This window comes from Phyllostomus discolor, chromosome 5, assembly GCF_004126475.2.
Source record: "Phyllostomus discolor isolate MPI-MPIP mPhyDis1 chromosome 5, mPhyDis1.pri.v3, whole genome shotgun sequence".
NCBI lineage: Eukaryota > Metazoa > Chordata > Mammalia > Chiroptera > Phyllostomidae > Phyllostomus > Phyllostomus discolor.
In genome coordinates this window covers 126,654,558-126,675,736 of record NC_040907.2, presented here as the reverse complement: position 1 = coordinate 126,675,736, position 21,179 = coordinate 126,654,558, and the positions used below count along the sequence as shown (strand labels likewise).

Sequence of the window (21,179 nt, the reverse complement as noted above, 5' to 3'; positions counted from 1 at the left end):
GGAACACAGATGGGTGTGCAAGAGGGGAGAAGGGAGAATGCGGGCACAGGCGCAGTGGGTGGGTGTGCATGGTGGCAGGAGCCTCTGGGCGGCCTCTTCTTCCTGCTTCTGTTTTCTCAAGGTCATCAGGTGACAGTGACGTTGGAGACCCTGTGTTGGGCTTGAGGAGAGCAGGTGCAAGAACTACTAGGACAGGAAGATGAAGGAACTAGGGAATCACAACACACTTGCTGTGCTTTCATCTGAGATAATGACCACATATTAAAGTGAGGCCAGCCCTGGCCAGTGCGGCTCCATGGGTTGGGTGCTGGCCTATGAACCGGAAGGTTGCTGGTTCGACTCCTGGTCAGGGCACATGCCTGGGTTGCGGGTTAGGTGCCTAGTTGAAAAGGCAACCAAGTGATGTTTCTCTTACACTGATGTTTCTCTCCTCTTTCTCCCTCTCTTCCCCTCTTCCTAAAAATAAATAAATAAAATCTTAAAAAAAAAAAAAGAAAAAGCGAAGCCAGTCAGCAAGGCTGTGTGCTCTCTCCAGCTTCATTTCGCTGCGTGAGTGCCTGCGTGGGGTCAGTGGAAACGTTCAGTCTGCTGGCGTTGTGGCTTAGCCTGGAGAACGTGCTGAAGGGAAAGGGTGGCAGCCCAGGCTGTAGCCAGGAGAGTGATTATAATCACTGACCACAGAATCTGGCTGGGCAAGGAGGGGATGTGAAACGTGGCGGGCAAGGGACGGTGGGACGGCGGAACCACCTGCAGACGGCCAGTCCTGCCGGCTAGAAGGAGCCCTGGGTTCGAGGTGTTGGAAGGAGTGAGCTGCGGAAGAGGGTCGGTGGGTGGGGGTGAAGCCCAGGCTCTGGAAGGCGTGCAGTGATGTTGGGGTTTAATAAATATATACTGGGCACACCGAGAAAACACACCCACCCCCTGAATCTAGCCCGTGTCCCGTCTCTCTGCCAGACGTCTCCTTCCACTCTTGACAGGTGCCTCCAGCTCCCAGATCTGCCTTTCTACCCCCGGCTTCTCTCTTGAGCTCCAGAACCACACGTGGCCCTGCCCACCTGGACTGCTTCACAGGGACAAACCTGAAACCCAGTTTGTCCCGAACCAAACTTGCCGTCTTCCCATAAGCCTGCTTTTGCCCCTATCCTGTCCCCATGGGGCCATCTGGGCTGCCCACAGCAGAGCCTAAACTGTACCCTCTCCCCCTACCACATCCATCCTGTGACCTGTCCATTCTTCCTCCCACATATCCTTCCCCTTATCTCTTCTCCACCCTGCTGCCGTGCGTGACGCGGACTACAGCTGGTTCAGGGACTGACAGACTCCAGCCTTCGGTCCCAGGCTTCCTCACTGGGGCCCAACCTGTGCTTGGCGTCCTGTCATTGTTGAGTGAGTGACAACCCTACTGGCTGCAGCCTATAGCCAGAACACTGCAGACTCAGCTGGCCTTGGCTTGTCAGTCACTGAATGGCTTTGTCACTTAGCAGACTTCTGTCCCACACCTGTTGTGTGCCAGGAACAGCCACAAATAAGTCCCTTATGGGCCCAAGGTTGTCGGTGGGAAGGAAGTAAACAGGTACAGTCCCCAGTAGAAAGTGGCATTGGTGAGCTGGGCACCGCGGGGCCTCTCACCAGACTTTGTCCTGGGTGGTCACTTGTGTGCCCCATGGCCATTCTGCGCGCACCACTGACGGAACCTCAATGTCCACCCACAACGTTTGTGTGCCAGTCTTCCTTCCTGAGTGAGGGGCTCCCCTTCGGGACATTCCTTCCTCCCTCCCCTTCCTGTCTGCTGTGACCCTCTGTCCCCTTCTGCCCTTAGAGTCCTCCATCTGTCACTGCGCTCTCTCTCCCAGGGACACTTGTGCACCCCTTTCTCCAGCAGGGTGGATTAGACTTTGCATCAAAAAGCCTGAGTTCTTGTCCCAGATCCACCAAATTAAATTTGCCTTGGAGTTAGGTTGTGAACAATAGGTGTGAGTCCCTGTATTAAAGCACCCAGCTCAGAGCCAGTACAGACCGGGGCTTAGCAGACGTGAGCCTGCTGAGAACCATCACGAAGCTTTCCTGCCGTCCTCTCCACCGCCAAACCAGAGGTGACACTGCATCCCACCACACCTCCCACTCGACTTCTTTCCACCTCTCTCACGACCCACCCTGAGTGGCAGAACCACATGGTAGTTAAGTGCTGGAGAAATGCTGATGGGGGACAGGTGGCATCCTAACCGGCCTCCATGTCAGAGACCACTGGACATTGTCAGCCAGGGCCAGCCGCAGTACAGGCCCCGTGTGACCAGATCTTCCAGTTTTTCAAGAGATCAGAAGTGCAGATGGGCATGTAAAATCAGCCCCTTCAAAATACTGGCCACAAATTCAATGAAAAAAGATAACTGTGGAAACCAATGAAAGTGCATCTAAGGGCCAGTTTGGCCCTGGGGGCTACCAGCTTCTGACCGCTGCATTAGCTTCAGAGAGTGTGGGTTTAAGTCCCAGCCTTCCTCCACCCCTGACCTTGGCCAGGGCACAGTCTCCTGTCTGTGCCCCAGGTTCCTCACCTGTAACACAAGTGCAACTACAGCTAACATACACTGAGTGCCTTTTCTTTCTATGCATCAGCCTTTTTGGTTCTCTCAGCCACTCAGTGAGGTAGGGACTGTGATCAGCTCGAGGTCTGAGAACTGTGTTTGAACCCGGGCACTCTGGCCCCAGAGGCGGACCTGTAACCTCCGAGTGGGTGTGGCACAGCCCCAGGGGGTTCTGAGGCCTGGGGCACCAGCAGCACCACACTGCTGGGCAGAGTAAGCCGCAGGCACTGCTGCTCCTGGGCATGTGCTTGTCCATTTACCACCATGGAAATGGCAGCTCCTTGGGGGCAGGAGGTGTCCCAGTCTACATGTCGCCACCTCTTTGGGGCCTTCTGCACTGGCTCAGTGATTTGCAAGCTGCTGAGGAAGAGGTTTGATAAAAGGGCAGAGGACCTGCCCAACTCCACCCCCACCCCCTCTCAGACCTGGCTCCATGAGGGACTCCAGGAGAATAGAAGTCACTGTCCCTGCCCCGGGATCCAACAGGAGCCCAGACCTAGTCAGAAAACAAAGAGCAGACAGTGGAGAAATCAGGTCTTTGTGCCCATGAGTGTGCAGTGCAGGAAGGCCACAACTGGTTTAAATCACTGATCCTGTGATTGGGGGTAATTTCTTTAAGAGTGCTCTGAAGACATCAGACAATGGGACTACCTAGATGGGACCTCTCTGTCTGCTTCTTATTACCCAGACATCCGGTGGCCAGTCTTTGATGCAGGAACGGTCCGCCTGCCAGCCCTCAAACGGCCCCTCTGCCCCACACCCCACCACCACCGGCCCACAGATGATTTCCAGGACTCGGCCCTTAGGCCTCCCAGTGACTCCTCTCCTCTGTCTCCTTGTGCAGAAATGGAAGCTCCACTCTCGGAGACGCCGGGAGACCCCGAAGACATCTCCAGGGTGTCATTGCCCACCAGGTAAGGAGCCCTGCAAATGTTTGACTAGGATGGGGACACCCACCAGAGGCCCTCTCCATGGTGGTGTTCTGGCCGCACCCTGCTCAGGGCATCACCTTTCACTTGAAAGATGGGAATGACAATATCTGTGATATTACCTTTTATCTACTCACTGATTGACCCATCTGTCCCCTATCCATCATTCATTCAAGCATTCATTCATTCATTCATAAACTTTTCTATGGGCCTTTACTATATGCACCAGGTTGTGAATTAGACAAGATAATGGGTGTGGCTATGTTTTGCAAATTCTGACGTATTACGCAGCATTGAAGAGAAGCCCAAGAGGCAGGGACCAGGTTCATCACCATCACTATTGTGCCTCCAGCTTCTGACACATTGTAAGTGTACAAAGGTGTTTGTCACCAAAATGAATGAACTGCAAAACTTCCTTGCCCTTGCTAGGTGGCTTAGGGTACTTTGCACTGTATGGTATCTAGACTACTTGCACAAATGCCCCTTGTACACAAGTTCAAGGTTGAAAGGTGATGTGGTATAACCAAGTTACCCAGTCCAATCAGATTCTGCCTCTGCCGTTAACTAGTCCTGTGTGGGCAGGTCCCCCCTGAGGGCACCTTTGTGGTGCTCTTTCCTCTCTGTCGCACAAGCTGCTCCTCGCCGAGTCCCCGACAGGTCTGCTCACCTCGTCACCGCTGTGTGCCGAGTGCCTGCCCTGTGCTGGGCACCATGCAGCATGTTGGGTTCAATTTCATTGTCGACAGTTAACAATAATGATAAGTTAGTGGACTTTTCTAGGTTTCTGACCGTTAATATTAAGGCATGAGAATAACATATGAGCAAGTTTCATTGTCACCATGATAGTTGGAATGGGCTGTACTTTTGGGAGATGAAGAAGGAAGCCCCCAAAAAAAGGGTTGGGGGAGAAAATAATCATGTAATCACAGAGGATTCTGCCCTGCTGTGGACCTCTGCCAGCTCAGAGTGCGGCCCCTCAATACCTGCTGTGGGCAGGTGGCACTGGCAGGACACTAAGTGGGCTCTCTGGCAGGCCCTCCGTGGACATGGGAGCCGAGGGGCCCTAGTAGCCCTTGCCCATGGTCCCCAAGGCAGGGAAGAGAGGCCAACAGATGCTGAGCATATGGGAAGTGGAGAGGCTGCATCTGCTGGAGCATGAGTGGACTGAGGCGGGAGTCACACTTCAGGGGGGCTGCCATGGGAGATGGTGACATCGAGATGAGATTCAGCTGACCCCCGTGAGAGGAAGGTCATCTGGGTTAATTAAAAAGGTGTCCAGAAGCCCTGGGAAGTCCCCTCCCTCCCTCGGGGCCCAAGAGATTGAGCCTTGGGATCAGGCAAAGCTCTGGGGAGAAGAATGCTGAGGTTAATGAGATGAGATGAAGGCAAGGGTGGGTGGCAGGGCCTGGGCAGAGTGACCGCAGGGAACGTCGGGGTTTCTGGGCAGCCCGCATTTCAGATCATCGTGTCTGTTGTCTCCGTAACTCTGATCGATGGCCGCTGGATTTTTGCCCCCGGTGTGCAGTGCTGGTGGAGAGCAGGAGATGTGGAGCCATGGAAGACAGGGGTTCGAGTTTCAGCTCTGGCATTTGCCAGCTGTGTGACCTCCAGAGAATTATCTAACCTCTCTCTGCCTCGGCTGCCTCATGTGAAACGAGGGGATAGCACCTATCCTACAGGTATATGGCGATGGTTCAGTGATGTAATCTGGGGAAGTACTTAGCATCTTTCCAGATTCCTAGTAAGCACAATTATTTTTATCCCCTCGAATCCTCTTGCACTTTGAAGGTGCTCAGAAATCCTTACCAAGCACCATGTGTGAATGCTGGGGACAATGTGGGCTGCACCTCTGTGGCAAAGCAGACTCTTACCCTTCTCTCATCCCTACCTGACTGGGCTCCACATGCCCCGCCCGCTGTCCAAGGGTGTGCCCCACCAATAGGCAGCAGCTTCGTGCTTGGGAGAGTCTGGCTCTGGAGGTCCTGGGAGGCTAGCAGCAGGGCGGGGTGTGTCAGGAGGGAGGAAGGATTCGGAAGAGTGTGTCATCTCTCCTTACCTCCTGGGTGTCTGTGTGGGACTCAAGGCTCTTGGATAGGGAGCAGAAAGCCGTGAGCAGCTCAGATGTGGTGGGGAAGAGGGACACCTTGGGGTGAAGGGGCACAGTGGGGAGAGGGAAGGGCCTGATGCAGGTCCTCTGTGGGAGGGGCTGCCAGCAGGGGCTGAGCTGCACAGGAGATGGGAGGAGAGAGAGCAGGGGCTTCTGGAAAGGGTGTCCAGGGTGTTAGAGGACTCCTCAGAAGGCAGTTTGGCCTGAAGTATAGATCAGAGCCAGGTAGTTAACACCGAGAGAATTTAAAGAGGAGACTCCAAATTGAGCCAAAATAGGAAGGACACAAAAATGTTTTCCCAGCTTTCTGGAGCCGGCAGAGAAGGACTGGAAGGGCTGCACAAGGGCGTCACAGGCCACAGACCATGGAGTATATGCGTCCGTGGGGATGGGCTGGGTCCTGCTACATCCCTGGACCTGCCTCTTGCCCAGCCAGAGGCTTCTCAGCCTGCAGTAGAGTTACCAGCTTCACACTGAAGCTTGCAGGCCATGTGGCTGCACACCTGCTATGCATAATAGCAGTTATTGCTGCTGCCCCTAATTGAGCACCTACTATGTGCTAGGCATAGCTCTGAGCACTGCACAGTGATGGATACCTTCACCAAACAGGCAGAGTGGAGTCCTGACATTCTGAAATGTTGGCCAACCTCCCCACTCCTGGGTGAAACGCCACTCTCACTCTTCCACCTGCATCACACATCTTCAGGTATTTCCTCAGGGTCAACGTTTATGGAACACTTTAAAGCTCCTGATACTTGCAGAAGGATTTAGACAATTATGGAGTGCCCCATGCAGAGTTAAAAAATTATTCTCTTTTGTCTCTCCAGCGTTTCACACTGTGCCCCCTATATAGTAGATGCTCAAGGAATGTCCCATAACTGATCATCAAGAATCATTCCTGAGTGATTGGTTTTTCTCATGTTCTTTCTCACCCTTCTGGTTGGTTTCTGGCACATCCCCCACTTCACGACTGCTCTGAGTCTTGCCTGATGTTGAAGGCACAGCTGTTAGGACACAACAAATAACATACACTCTTCCTGCCCACTGTGGCCGCTGAGATTGGAGCCTCGAGCCCCAAACCCATGCCTGCCCCCAGTTTGCCTCTGAGGCTGGCTGGGCCGAGGTGGGAGTCCTGTGGTGGGTGTGTTCTTCCTTGTGGCCGCCTTGGGCCCTGGGCAGCATCCAAAGGGCTTGGGACACATAATCGTGGGCAGAAAACCCACCTCCTTCCCTTCCTTCTCTAACCTTGCCAGCATCCTCCCAGGATCCTCCCTGTCCCAAAATAGCCATGTACTGGCTGAAATCTGGCTGTATCCTGCTTCTGAGCTACATGCACTGTTCACCAGGGGAGTGATGGGCCTGCAGGCCGGGGACGGGATGCCAAAGGTCGGGCCTTGTTAGGAGGGTCACGGTGGCCAGAAGTTCAGAGGAATAGGTGTGGGCAGTTTGTAAGGCATATGGCCTGGAGGGACAGGAGAAGGGCTCTGGGAAAAGATATACAGACTGTGGGACTTCCTAGGCCACTTGAAAAGAACACAAAGATCAGGGAAACTCTCCCATTCTCTTTCCCTGTTCTTACTAACAAATGAGGAGCAGGACAATATAGGCTCCGGTCAGCAAGGAAATAGCTACTTCAGGCCCGCCATGCCGGGACTGGGTGGGTCAGGCAGGGTGAGGGATGGCCCACGGTTGTGCACACGGAGGGAGCCAGGACCAGCAGAGCTGCCGGAGCAGAGTGCTTCACACTCTGGGCTTCATCTCCAAGGGGGAGAGTAGGTCAGAGTCACAGAATGACCACCAGGCCAGGAAGCTGGATGACAGTAGTGGGGTGAGGGCCACGGTGGCCTAGTCTGTGCATTAGTACCGTCACCAGCTCTGACACAGAGGATGGAGGAGAGGAGAGAAGTGGCCTCCAGCCAGGCTAGTGGGAGAGGCCACGGCCACCCCCTGGCTGAGGGTGTGCTAATGCGAGGTGCACATGAAGTGCCAGAGGTTCCAGAGGAACTTGGGGCTCTGGGAAAACTTCACTGAGGAGGTGGCACTGGAGGCTGGCAGTCAGTCAGGAAGGAGGAAGCCGGCAGGGGCATAGAGTTAGGGTACAGACACAGCTGCCACCATAACAATAGGCCCCAAATACAGGGATTCCAACAAGGGAGACGGGCGGTCTCTTCCTTAGGCTGCAGACAGACGGTCCAGGGACAGGAGGGCGGCTCTACCATTGTCATCTAGTGGCTTCCATCTCTGGGCTCCTGTTAGCTCCTCACTCGCACCGTCCCCTGGCCAGCATGAGAAAAAGAAGGGGCCCAGGAAAGTACCTGCTTAAACCCTTAAGAGCAAAACTGGGAGAAAAACAACCCGACATGCATTACTTCTCATATCCCATTGGCCAGCACTTAGTCGCATGGTTACCGCCCAGGTCCAAGGGCTGCCAGGCAGTGTTTTTGGCTGGGTGGCCATATGCTCAGTTGCAACTTTATTACTGTGCGAAGTGGGAGAGCAGGGGCCGGGGAGCGGTCTGCACAGCGAGGTTCCAGGCTGGGCACCTGCACAGACAAAAGCTCCAAGAGTGAGAAAAGGGCAGGTCTACTGGGGAATGGCAGGCTGCTGGAGGAAGCTGGAGCACAGAAGCAGTGATGGGAAGTAAAAGTGGGAAAGGACTGCAGAGGGCCAGAATCTCCATTCAAAGGGAAGCAGAGGGTTTTCACCCTGAGAATGAATGATTGGCAATGGTGGCCCGATGGGTTGCACTGAGTTCGATTCTGAGACTGCATCCCAGGGCAGCAAAAGAGGTGGCGACCACCTAGTGCTGTCTGCCGTGGGTGCCTCGTGATGGGCAGCGATGCCTGGGCCCTGGCTTTCTTATTCCACAGGAGATGATGTTGCACCAGAGAAGGTTCATGGAGTGGGGAGGGGATCTGATCCATTTCGTATGCTAGAGCCATAATTAGCAGTGATGCGGACAATGGCTTAGAGAGGGGAAAACCCCTTCCAGCAACAAAAGTCTGAGATTCTATGAACAGACTCTATTTTCTCATGTTTTTCTATTTATGTTCACTTTGGAACTGCCTCTTGGGACTTGGTTATTTTCCACAGGTGGTGAGTGCTGGTGTTCACACATCCTGAAGTCCTTCCTTTGTCTGGCCTTGCCCTGTTTGCCTGGGCACCAGCTTTTGCCACGACAGCCTCATTGTGTTTCCATGGGCAGGGCCTATGGCCAGAGCCCGTCTCCTCCCTCAGGCTGCCGCAGAACAGTCCCCAGCCCCACCCCCTTTCTTTGTGGTTCTCCTTGTTTCAGACTCAGCTAACCCAGAAAAGAAAGAATTCAGAACAAATTGTCCATTGGTGCCATTAATAAAGAAAAGGATTGCAACCCTGCCCGGGTGGTTCAGTTGGAGCATCACCCCCACAGCGAAAGGGTGAGGGTTCGATTCCTGGTCAGGGCATATATCTAGGTTGTAGGTTTGGTCCCCAGGTGAGGCGCATACAGGAGGCAGCCAACTGGTGTCTCTCTCTCACATCGATGCTACTCTGTCTCTCTCTCCTTTCTCCTCTCTCTAAAATCAATAGAATCATGTCCTGAGGTGAGGATTTAAAAAAAAGAAAAAGGATTACAAAGCTAATGGATGTTTCAGGGAGAACATTTAAACTAAAGAAATGCTGTTTTCGGGTACCTCTGAAACTCTACGTGCAAACAATCATTGGGGTAATTCTGAGTCATTCCTGATGATTCCATTAGGTGCATCCCCGAGGGCCAGCCTGGGAAGAGACCCTCCTGTTCAATTCAGACTCCCCCGTTGTTTGGCTTCAGCCGGAGGGAGGGGCTTTCACATGCTGTGTCAGCTTCATTCCCCCACTTTCCCACCCCCATGTCTTCCTCCTGGCTTTGCGGTCCTGACTCATGGCCCATCCGACCTCCCAGACGCGTACCTCCTTCTCCCTCACCCCCTGCACCCCGATGGTTGCTGGGTCCTGTCAATTCTACTCCTTTGCTCAGAAACCATCCATGGCTCCCCAGTGTTCATACACACCCTCACCGCAGTAAGAAACCCACTTTTGTCTCTCCTCTAGTCTCTGGCTAATCTCCCACTATGCTCGGCTCTTTTCCTTCAGTAAAATTGGGCTGCTCTCCTGCCCTGCCCATACGCTGGTGTCTCGCCTGTGCACATTCATTCATGCAGATTCGATGTCTTTGTTCTCTGTGTCTACCTGATGCACTCTTCACCACGCCCCGCCCCTCCCCCCCAGCCTGCTACAGCATCCCTGCAGCTCCTCCCACCCTTCACTCCTATGGGAGCCTCTTCCCTTAGTTCTGCTGCTTGGTTACTATGTTAACATAATGCCTGGTGTGCGCTCAGCATATAATCCAAGCAAAGCCACCTACTGGGACAAGTCATTTGTCTTCAAATGAGAAGTGAAAACAGACCAAACTGTATACACCTGCAAAGTTTCTCCTTGGCCACCATCACAAACCATTTGATTTCAATTCCGCAGGCACCCTACAGCAGTGCTCTGTAAGAGGCTCTTACACAGAGAGGAGCTTTTGTGGGTATCCAGCCAGGGAGAATGTCCCCCACCTACAAACCACACTGGGCAGCCTCTTTGATGTCTCCAGTGGTTGTGTCACAGGCCACCCACCCTCAAATGGCACCTGGCTGAAGCCAGCATTTCTCTCCCACACCTGGCCCCTTTCCAACATCCCCAACCTTGGGGACCGGCACCATCACCACATAGGCCCCCCACCTGGACTGGAACCTGGGTGTCAGCCTGGACACCGCCTTTGCCCTCACATCCCATCAGTCACCGAGCCCCACTCCTCCGACTCCTTCATCGTCTCCACTGTCACTTGTGTTCAGTCTGCCACCATCTCTCACCTTAGTCCCTGCAGTAACCGCTAACTGGCCTATAATCCCTCCTTCATCCAGAAGCCAACGTGGTCTTTTTAAGATTAATGCACAGCCCTGATTGGCGTGGCTCAGGTTGTTGGGCATCATCTGGCAAAGCAAAATGTCACCGGTTCAGTTCCCGGTCAGGGCGCATGCCTGCGTCACAGGCCTGGTTCCCAGTCGGGGTGTGTGCGAGAGGCGACCAGTCAATGTTTCTCACATCGATGTTTCTCTACATCATCAAAATCAGAGCATTTTCACTACCCCAGAAAGGAATTCATACCCTTCAGCACTCCTCCGCCTCTCTTTCTCCCTTCGTTCCCCTCTCTCGAAGTAGAAATAAAATCTTCAAAAAAGAAAAGAAATAAAATTAATGCATAACCTTAATTAAAGCCCTTCAGTGCTTTCCATCACTCTTAGGACAAAGGGTCAAATCCCTGACGTGGCCTGCTGCCCCTTTGGGCCTCCCCTCTGCCTGCAAAGTGACACCTGTGACGCCCTGATGACGCCTGCGTGCTGGTGACTGCTGGTGACGTGGTTGGAGCAGAGAGGCTGCAGGGGAGGGGAGCCGCAGCCGACCCAGAGTGGGGGTGGGGTGCTTTAGAAGTCAGACAGCCAGTCAGTAAAGCTTGGACCCTGGGCTCGACGTGAAAGCACATCCTGTGGCCTCTGTGGCCCTATTTCAGGCAACTGCTCACCCCAGAAGAAGGGCTGCGCTGTGGCCCTGGAGAGGGCCCTGGACTGAGGCAGCGCCCAGTGAGAGGAGGCCTGCAGAGGCCCACAGCTGGCCCTGGACGCGCCTCTTCGCTGCAGGCCCTCCGCGCTGCACTTTAGAGCCTCCCCGAGCACCCAGTGAAGCTAATCATTTCTTCCCATTTCCTCTTTAAAGCACTTCCAGATCCTCAGCGCTCCTGGACGTTGCTGATAATGTGTTTCTCCTAGATCAGCTCTGATAACACCCGCCCGGGTGGTCACTGGGATTTGTAGAGAAATAAAAATAAGGAAATGGAGGGTTCCGGAAAGGCAGTGTGCTGGGGCCAGAAGCCCTGGACTGGGAATCGGTCCCAGACACTGAGGGGCTCAGCAGGTCACCGTTCTCCCTCTGGGCCCCCGTTGTCTCACTGGGAAAGGGAAATGGCTTTAAAGAACAATGTGGACCTATCTGGTAGAGAGTGGAATGGCCCCCAGCAGAGCCACCCCCACCTGGGCACATCGCAGAGAAACAGCCACACGTGTGTGAGAGAGGAAGGGGTGTTCGTTGCGGCACTGTGCGCATTTCTGAAAAAAGGAAAAGAAACCTAAACATTTGTCAGCAGAAGAAGGGAGATGTGTGGATATTAAACTGAGGTACTTCCATCAATGAAATACCAGACACCCTCAGCACAGATGAACTTGACCTCCAGACTAAGCCAAACTACAGGTGAGTCTCATCCTATGGAGAGAGGAAAAAAAGCAGATTACAAAGAATTTTTACATACAATCTGTTTATATAAAGTTAGAAACATATCAAATAACATGATGCAAGTTCGGGGAACATGTATACCCAACATAAGCAATAAGCACATAAATGCATGGGAGTGATGGATGTCAGATTCAGTGAAAAGCAAGGACGAGGCAGAGATTGGGGTCCCTGAGGTCTGGCTACATTGCTAACTGTTAAGCCGGATGACCGGTGTTCGAGATTCACTGTATTTTGTAAAAACATCATTAAGATATAATTCCATATACAATTCATCCATTTAAAGTACACAATTTGATGATCCCTAGTATATTCAGAGGGTTGTCCAACCATCATCAAAATCAGAGCATTTTCACCACCCCAGAAAGGAATCCACACCCTTCAGCACTCCTCCGCCACGTCCCCAGCCCCAGGCCCAGCAACCGCTCACCTGTCTGTGTCTATGGATTTAGTTCTCAGGGTCATCATGTTGGAGCACGTCCTAGTACTTCCTTCTTTTTTATTGCAGAATAATACATTGTATTCTTATATATATAGTTTGTAGTTCTTTCAGTGTCTAAAATATTTCAAGATAAAACATTTTTCAATTACGAAGTTGATTAGATGGTGCTGTTGGATCAGAGCACATTGAAACAACCCTTCAGGACTGACGCTATCGTACCTAATTGGCAATCCCCACCAACAAGGATGTGTCATTGCTTGGAGCTTAGATCCCACCCGGGTCCCCGTCCTGCTCAGCTGGACTCGGACGCCCAACCTCCTCCCCACACTGTGCTGTCTCCTTTGTCCTCCTCTGCCCTTCTCAGTGTCCCCACCTCTGTGATGTCTCCCATGACTCTCCGGTATGGCTGGCGGCCCTTTCTTCTGAGCGCCTCCAGAGTTGGGCTCCAAGGGCCGTTTGGCCCCACGGTGAGAGAGCAGCCACCAGACACTGAGGGCTGACAGCCCGGCAGGGTCCTTAACTTTTCTGAGTAGCTGTCTCTGCCACTGTGAACTGAAGAAGCCGGAGGTGAGGATTCAATGAGATAAGTTATATGTCTGTCGTCTGTAGTCTCATCTTGTTCAGAATCAAATTTTATGTCTCTGACTCCCCCGCTACAGGGAGGTGGTCCTGGACAGGGCTGGGCTGTCTGTAGCAAGGTATGTGGCAGCAGTACCCACTCAACCTGCCCAGGGAGGGGTGGCTAAGCCAGTAGCTACAAGTTTGACTCCTAACAATCCTGGGTCAAATCCAGGGAATCCCATTCTATTCCTCATTAATTGTGGGACTATGGTTACATTGCTCTCCCGACCTCATGTGAAATGAGGGATAATGACCGTACCCACCTCATTGGACCTGACACATACTTGGCTCAAAACGATTTGTTAGTTGCCATAATGGTGATGATGATGTTGAGTGGAAAGGCGCCTCTGGTGTAGTAGAAGTTGTAGCCTTCACCCAGGTGCATCCAGCCACGTGGGTTCCCGAAGAGATGCCACCAAATGCAACAGGGAAATGCAGCTTAGGCTGCAGAGGCTGTTGGCTTCCTCTCTCCTCCTTCTCCACCCCATTGGAGCCTAAGTCATTCCAACTCAATGAAAAATTCCGGATGCTTCTATTTATAGGGCACTACGCAATGCACTGCAAAAGATGCAAAATGAGTGAGAAGCATGCCTGCCCTCAAAGCATTTGCTGAGTGGTGGGAGCCCTCCGTGGGACACCCAGCCCTCTCTGCATGGCTTTCAACGTTGGAAAAGCCACTTAACCTCTCTGAGTCTCCATGAGCTCATCTCTTACATATAAATAAATATCTTACAGGGTTATTGCGAAAGTTCTTGGTCAACTGTGGGGTATTATACACATGAAAGCTATCAGAGGGAGAGGACTGAGACCTGCCCACAGTCCAGTTATACAAGAGAAGGTAGGCTGTGTTGAGGGCCATGTGATATAAATAAAGGGCTGTGGACCATGGAGTGTTAATTACAAGAGGGGTGATGGTTGACTCCTTGGAGGGGATGTTTGAGATCGCTGCTGATCCTTAGGGTCCGAGGGCTTGGCACCCTGGCTTGTGAAGAAAGACTCACCCCTGCACTTCACTTTCTCCAGCCACAACCAGTAGCAGGAACCTCTGGACAGTGGGACTTTTCTTAAAGGTGTTTGAGCCCTGTATCCATATGGAGACAGGCAACCAGCCTTTCTCTGCCTTGAGAGGGGAAGGGGCCATGCTTGTAACAGCTGTTGGTGGGGTTGGGAGTGACTGAATTTTGTAGGAACTCCAAACGACAAGGGACGACCGTCTGTCTGGGTGGACTCACAGTAGATGGCCACACTAGCTGTGCGTTCATTTTCCCCTGTCAGTCCAGCTGCCAGCCTCAGAGAGGCCAGCGGAGATCAGGGGAAATAAGAGACGCCCCAAGTCCTGGGAGGATCATCACGCTTGTGATGGTACCACACACATACTCATATGCTTACCTGCCAGAGCCTTTTCCTTAGAGCCTGCCTTGTGAGGGCAGAAACTATGGCCAGAGTGAACCCCCACTTCCCACCTGCTTGATCCCCACCCAACAGAGGCAGGCCAGGGACCAGTGGCCAGACTCTGGGCTGCCTGTGTGTTCTTCAGGGCTCCAGGCTGCCTGGATGCTATGTTGACATGGGACTTGGGCCCTCCATGGGTTAACAGCAGCTCCAGGCCCATGCTCAGTGCCATGAGGGTACAAGGTGAAGCAGAGCAGCCTCTCCAATAAGGGCTAGCTAGAGACTAAGCAGAAGCATCACATTTGGAAAATGCAAGAGAAGAAGTGATTACTTTAGAAGGGAGAAATCAGGAAAGGCTTCCTGGAAGAAGTGGCATTTGAAGCAGGCCTTGAAGGACAAGTAAGACTCCAGGAATTGAGTATGTATGTAAGGATATTGTAAGCAAAAGAAACAGTGTAGAGATCTAAGGAATGTGCTTTTTTTACTCTCCATTCTGGAAAAAGAGAAATAATCTAGAATGGCTATAGCAAGCTCACAGGAAAGGATGTTGTCAGAGATAAGTCTGGAATGAAAAGTTGGGGGTGGGGCAAACAGACCAGGGAGAGAGTGGAACACCACCCTGAAGGTTCCTCAGAAAGGGTGTGACAGTGTCCAGCTGTGCGTACTGCAGTGTAGAGAATGAAAATTCCAGTCAAGGAGAGCACTAAGAAAGAAGCTGCAGCAGTTCTGCTAAGAGGAGGCACATAATAGCATGAGGAAGGGGCCGAGGAAGAGGGATAATCGCAGAGGTAAAACAGGCAGGTGTTGGCCACCAGGTAGGTAGGTGGAGCCAGGGAGGAGTCAGGCAGTGGTAAGCCTGTGCACCCAGGGAAGTGGCCATGATCATGGCATGTATCTTTTTAGGCCAAGACTATCCTAAACTGTTTACTAGATAAGAACTTTACAAATACTATGTTAGCAGTGGCAGTGGAGCCGAAAAGCATGTGTTACACCTTCTCCATGCTGCAGGGTGAGAGCCACCAACGGTGTGTTGGGACTCGTGGCCCTTTCCAAGGCCGTGGCTCTTGCTGCATGCACATGTCAGCCCTCACATCTCCCCGTGCTTGTGGACCAGCTTGGTGACCCACTGGGTGCCAGGGTGCCATCTGATGGCCTATGGAATGGGTCAACGAGGGTAACCTGAAAGAGTTTGTCCATTGAATCTTCACCAACCCAGTAAGAATTCAGGACTCTCTGAGCCCCGCGGTGGCATCTGACTTGCTCCTCAGCAGCAGACTGAAGGCTTCTACAAACTGTAGCTGGTGGATACCATGATGCACAGGCTTGCTGTAGGTCGCACCCTTAGGAACTGGGCGTTTGCCACCACCACTACAATGCACACAAAGCCAATGCCGTGCCTGGCCTTGTATCCCAGCCTGTGTTCTTCATTGGGCACGGTGCGGGTGGGGGACATGTGGAGTGCAGAGAGCTGACGGTACTGCCAGCAAAGCACCCTGAGAAGGAAGTAATATCAGACTGCTTCTTCCTCTGTAGCTCCTGGATGTAGTTGTAAGTGCCCATCTTGGCTTACTGTGGCTGGACGGAAATGGGCGATCATGGCTTTTGTTTATATAAAGAGATGGCGTCCTCCTCATGCTTTACATACACTATTGCTTATACTCCCATCCACCATTCTGTGATGCAGGACTGTAGTTGTCCCCATTGCAAAGATGAGGAAACTGAGGATCACAGCTGTTCAGGGATCACCCAACGTCCATGGCAAGAGACAGAGCCAGCGCTCAAGCCCAAGGCTTTTTATTATTTTTTGGTCATAGAAAATTTATTTATTTATATTTTATTGAGTATGCTATTACAGTTGTCCCATTTTTTCTTCCTTTTACTCCCCTCCACCCTGCATCCATCCTCCTCTTAGTTCATGTCCAGGGGCATACATATAAGTTCTTTGCCTTCTCCATTTCCCATACTGTTCTTAACCTCCTCCTGTCTATTTTGTACCTACCGCTTATGCTTCTTATTCTCTGTACCTTGTTCCCCATTCTCCCCTCTCCCCCTCCTCACTGATAACCCTTCACATGATCTCTATTTCTGTGATTCCATTCCTGTTCTAGTTGTTTGCTTAGTTCATTTTTGTTTTTGTTTTTTTAGGTTTGATTGTTGATAGTTGTGACTTTGTTGTCATTTTACTGTTCATATTTTTTATCTTCTTTTTCTTAGAGAAATCCCTTTAAAATTTCATGTAATAAGGGCTTGGCAATGATGAACTCCTTTAACTTGACCTTATCTGGGAAGCACTTGATATACCCTTCTATTCTAAATTATAGCTTTGCTGGATAGAGTAATCTTGGATGTAGGGCCTTGCCTTTCATGACTTCAAATACTTCTTTCCAGCCCTTTCTTGCCTACAATATTTCTTTTGAGAAATCAGCTGACAGTCACATGGGCACTCCTTTGTAAGTAACTGTCTCCTTTTCTTTTACTGCTTTTAAGATTCCTCCTTATCTTTGACCTTGGGTAATGTAATTGTGATGTGCCTTGGTGTGTGCTTCCTTGGGTCCAAATTCTTTGGGACTCTGAGCTTCCTGGACTTCCTGGAAGCCTATTTCCTTTGCCAGATTGGGGAAGTTCTCCTTCATTATGTTTTCAAATAAGTTTTCCGTTTCTTTTTCTTCCTCTTCTCCTTCTGGCACCCCTATGATTTGGATGTTGAAATGTTTAAAGTTGTTCCGGAGGTTCCTAAGCCTCTCCTCATATTTTTGAATTCTTGTTTCTTCATTCTGTTCCGATTGAATGTTTATTTCTTCCTTCTGCTCCAAAGCATTAATTTGAGTCCCAGTTTCCTTCCCTTTACTGTTGGTTCCCTGTACATTTTCCTTTTTTCACTTTTTATAGCCTTCACTCTTTCTTCTGTTTCACGACCATACTTCACCATTTCTGTGAGCACTGTTTACTACTGATTACCACTGTTTTGAATTGTGTATCTGATAGGTTGACTATCTCTTCATTGCTTAGTTGCATTTTTTCTGGAGCTTTGATCTGTTCTTTCATTTGGGTCATATTTTTTTAGTCTCCATGTGCCTGTTAAGTAGTAAGGGGCAGAACCTTAGGCATTCACCAGGGTGGGGCATCCCACATTGCTGGGTTGTGGCACTGTATATGGATGAGAGTTCCGAGAGGGAACAATGCTGCTTGCTCAGCTCTCTGCTGGCTTTCATTCACTTCCTCTGCTACTCACAAGCAAATTGGGCCCTTCTGGTGCTAATTCCCAGATGGGTGGGCTTGTATACATTCTAGGACCCTGTGGGTCTCTCTAATGAACTCTCCTGTGATGCTGGAAGTTTCTCCTACCACCTCAACCCCCACAGGTTTTTTCAATCAGAGGTTCTGAGGTTTTGTTTTCCCACACTGGAACCCTGGGTTGTGCAGTCTGTCTCACTCCCCAATTGTTCCTCCGAGTTTATCCTCACACAAATGTGGGACTACCCACTCCTCCAGCCACCACCTCGCCTGGTCCTCCAGCTGCTGCCTGGCTGAGAGTCCTCTCCACCCTGCTGCTCATCCCTCGCCCCCCACCAGTCTGGATGAATGTTTCTTCTATAACTCCTTGCTTGTCAGACTTCTATATAGTTTGATTTTCTGGCAGTTCTGGTTACTTTTTGTCTTTAAATTTGTTGTTGTCCTTCTTTTGGTTGTGTGAGGAGGCCAAGTATATCTACCTATGCCTCCATCTTGGCCAGAAGTCTCAAGCCCAAGGCTTTGAGTACCAGCACCTGTGCCCACAAGGACAGCGCAGACAGGAGCAAGGTAGAGAAAGACAAGCTAGGGGTTGGGTGGGTGGGGTTGCAGGATGTTCCTGTGGAAGTGCTGAAGGCCCTGAAAGGGAGAGTGGGGAAAAGGAAGTGCGATGCTATGGCCCTAGAAAAGAAAGACCGTACCTGGAGCTGACTGGCTGCCAGACTTACTGCTCAGGGCAGAGGGAGGGCAAGGGCGCATCCTGCTGGAAAGCCTTCTCTAGGCACCCAGGCTGAGGACTCACGTTCCCAAGAGTTCCTGCCTCTCCCAGGGCGAGCCCCAGTCCCAAGTGGGCTGAAGAGCTCAAGGCTTGACCCAGGCTGCCGAGGGTAGAGAATCCTCTGGCTTAGTCTCTACCCACTCTATCCTGAAGGGTCCCAGAAGAAAGTTCTATCACCTTAATGTTAAAGAAATGTCGGATGCTACTTGAAGGAAGGGTGCAGTAAACAGGAAGAGCCCATGACCTTTATGAGGGACTAGAAAGTGAGGTATGCTAGTTACATGGACACAACTCTCAATTCCTCCTTGGGTCACCCAGACACCCACCCCCTTGCTGACTGCCCCACTCCTTGTCACTACCACGCCAGCCTCTTACCTCACTTACTCCCCGGTAGATTCCCGTTCCACCATCAAAGCGGCCTGGATGGTCTCCAACAGCCGCTAGCGTGACTGCCTGCTTTGCACTCTGCAGACCTCACTTCACCCTCCAGCATCACTCTGAGGTTAAGGTCCACATTACCGCATTTTCCAGATGAGGAGCCTGAAACACAGAGTACTTCACTCAAGGGCACAGGGTTAGGAAGTGGCAGGGTTGGCACTGAAAGCTAGCTCCAAAACTTCATCAGATACATGAGAAAGATATTCTTCTGATGCACATCCTACAGTGACCAGAGTGGTGTCCTGCAGCTCCCAGGGGAAGGACTTGGCAATGGCCCTCATGCTTGTCTGGGGAGGTGGTGTCCAGTAAGCCTGGAGGACACTCATTAATAGTGACAATAGCAACGGCGTGTTTTGAAGGCTTACTCAGTGCCAGACACTGTTATAAGCACTTAATTGAATTATCTCATTTAATCCTCATAATTACTTTATGTGGCAGGTACTATTATTATCTTCATTTTACGCACTCAGAAAACTGAGGCCCAAGGAGGTTATGAAATGTGGCCAAGGTCACAGAGCTGGCGGGTGCTGGAGCCAGAAGTATTTAAATCCAAGTAGTCTGACTCGGAACAGGCCAGAGCCGTGTTGGAATGCAGACTCGCTCTCCCTCCCTCCATCTCTGTCTCTGTCTCTGTCACTAACTTACCGACTCTGCCACATGCTCAGGAAACTGGGAGGAGCGCACAGTCCCGGTAAAGGGATACACGGGTGAAGTCGTGGCTGCAGCAGAGACCAAAGACTCAGGTGGGGCAGGCCTACAAGTGGTGGCAGGTGGGTGTTTCACGTGGGACAGTCCAGCTGCAGTGCTGGTGCCCCCACCCCTGGGGTCCCAGCTCCTGTGAGGTGGGGTACAATTAAGGCAGGGACCAAGATGGGGACAGCAATTGAGGACCACACTAGAGACGGTGGCCCACACAACTGGCATTTGTGCCTAAGGCACCAGCTCCAGGGTGCAGAGACCCCCAGTGCAGAGACAGCGGCTCTGCACAGCTGGCAGGGAGTGGGCTGTCAGAGGCTACTGGGGCAAGGCAGGCAGGGCAGGCAGGGGAGGGCCAGAGCGGCACAGAAGGGTCAGACCCTCCGCTAGCTGAGTGGCAACAGGGCTGGCTCAGGACCTTCCTGTCATTCTTTTCAGCTCACTTCACAAACTCATTTTCAGCCTGATGCTTCCTCCCACCCCCCTCCAGCCTTTGCCATCTGTCTGTGTGTGGCAGGTATGGCAGGCAAGGCATTGCGGGAATGCCTCCGCCAGGGCAGGGGTGCGGCAAAAGGAACAGGAAGTGGCTGGGCAGGCTGGCTCTTCCATCCACTGGAGACCCAGGGAGGCTCCTAGAGGCTGGACTGAGGGTCGAGCCTGGACAGAGGGCTCCAGCAGCCTTCCCCCCACCCAAGTGGGGAGGAAGTGCCATGAGCCAGCCAGGCATGGAGCAGGAGGACATGCCCCACAGGTGGCTGGTGTTAAGTGGACGCCAGCTCCCCACGTAGTTATTCAAGCTGTCACAGGGGGCCCAGCACACCATGACAGGCCAGTAAGGAGGGCTGCAGGTTCCAGATCTCCTGAGAGCAGTGTGGACAGAGCAGAGGCCGTGTGCTGGAGGGATCTCCAAGCTGCGCCTCCAGTTCTGGAATGCCCAGATCCCAAGGGCTTTGGCAGCCTGAGTGTCCTCTTCAGCTAGTTCCCTTTGAGCTTAGGACCCAGTGCCAGTCCTTCTCTAATGAAGACTTGCCTGCGCCTCATGGTGCTCCTGAGTCTGGACGTGGTGGCCACATCCACATTCCATGGTGACCTGACCCATCAATCACGGCTGCCCTTGGTTCTGGCTGGTGGGTCTGCACGTTGTTCTAGTTCTAGCTACTTGACACCATCACGCTGGCTGGGTCATTCGTTGCTGGTTGGCCCTCGGGGGCACTGACTGGTATGGGCTGTTCTGTTTTTACCTGGAGAACGAGCGTGACCAAGGGGCAGCACAGTCATTGGACCGAATGAGAAATGACGATGGAGGCGCACGGAGATTGTTTTAAATCTCTGTTACATTACTCTTTGGAGTCATGTGTGCCTTCCTCCTAAAAACGTGGTATTCTGGATAAAAGAGGCTCCTTTTGCTTGATCGAGGTTGTGTGTATCTCTGGTGCTCATCATGCCCGGTATTTTGCACACACAGATCATTCATTCCTCCTTCCTAACTCAGCCCTTTGTTTCTTCTCCACCACGCCTGAAAGCGGACTGGGCCTCGGAAAGTCCCTTCAGCGCTGGAAGAATCCAGCTCCCATTCCTTACAATCACAATGCTGGCATCTGCTAAGCGTCCCCTACTTAGC

The 21,179-nt window shown here is 52.0% G+C and overlaps 1 protein-coding gene across 1 annotated transcript in view; it reads left to right on the top strand.

Annotated features, from left to right (window-relative positions):
* COL13A1 (collagen type XIII alpha 1 chain) overlaps positions 1–21,179 on the top strand; it is a 146,721-nt gene that overhangs the window by 15,138 nt on the left and 110,404 nt on the right. Inside the window, exon 2 of the mRNA XM_036026860.1 lies at positions 3,427–3,496. Within this exon, the coding sequence (XP_035882753.1) occupies positions 3,427–3,496 (70 nt within the window). The remainder of the gene's footprint in view (positions 1–3,426; positions 3,497–21,179) is intronic.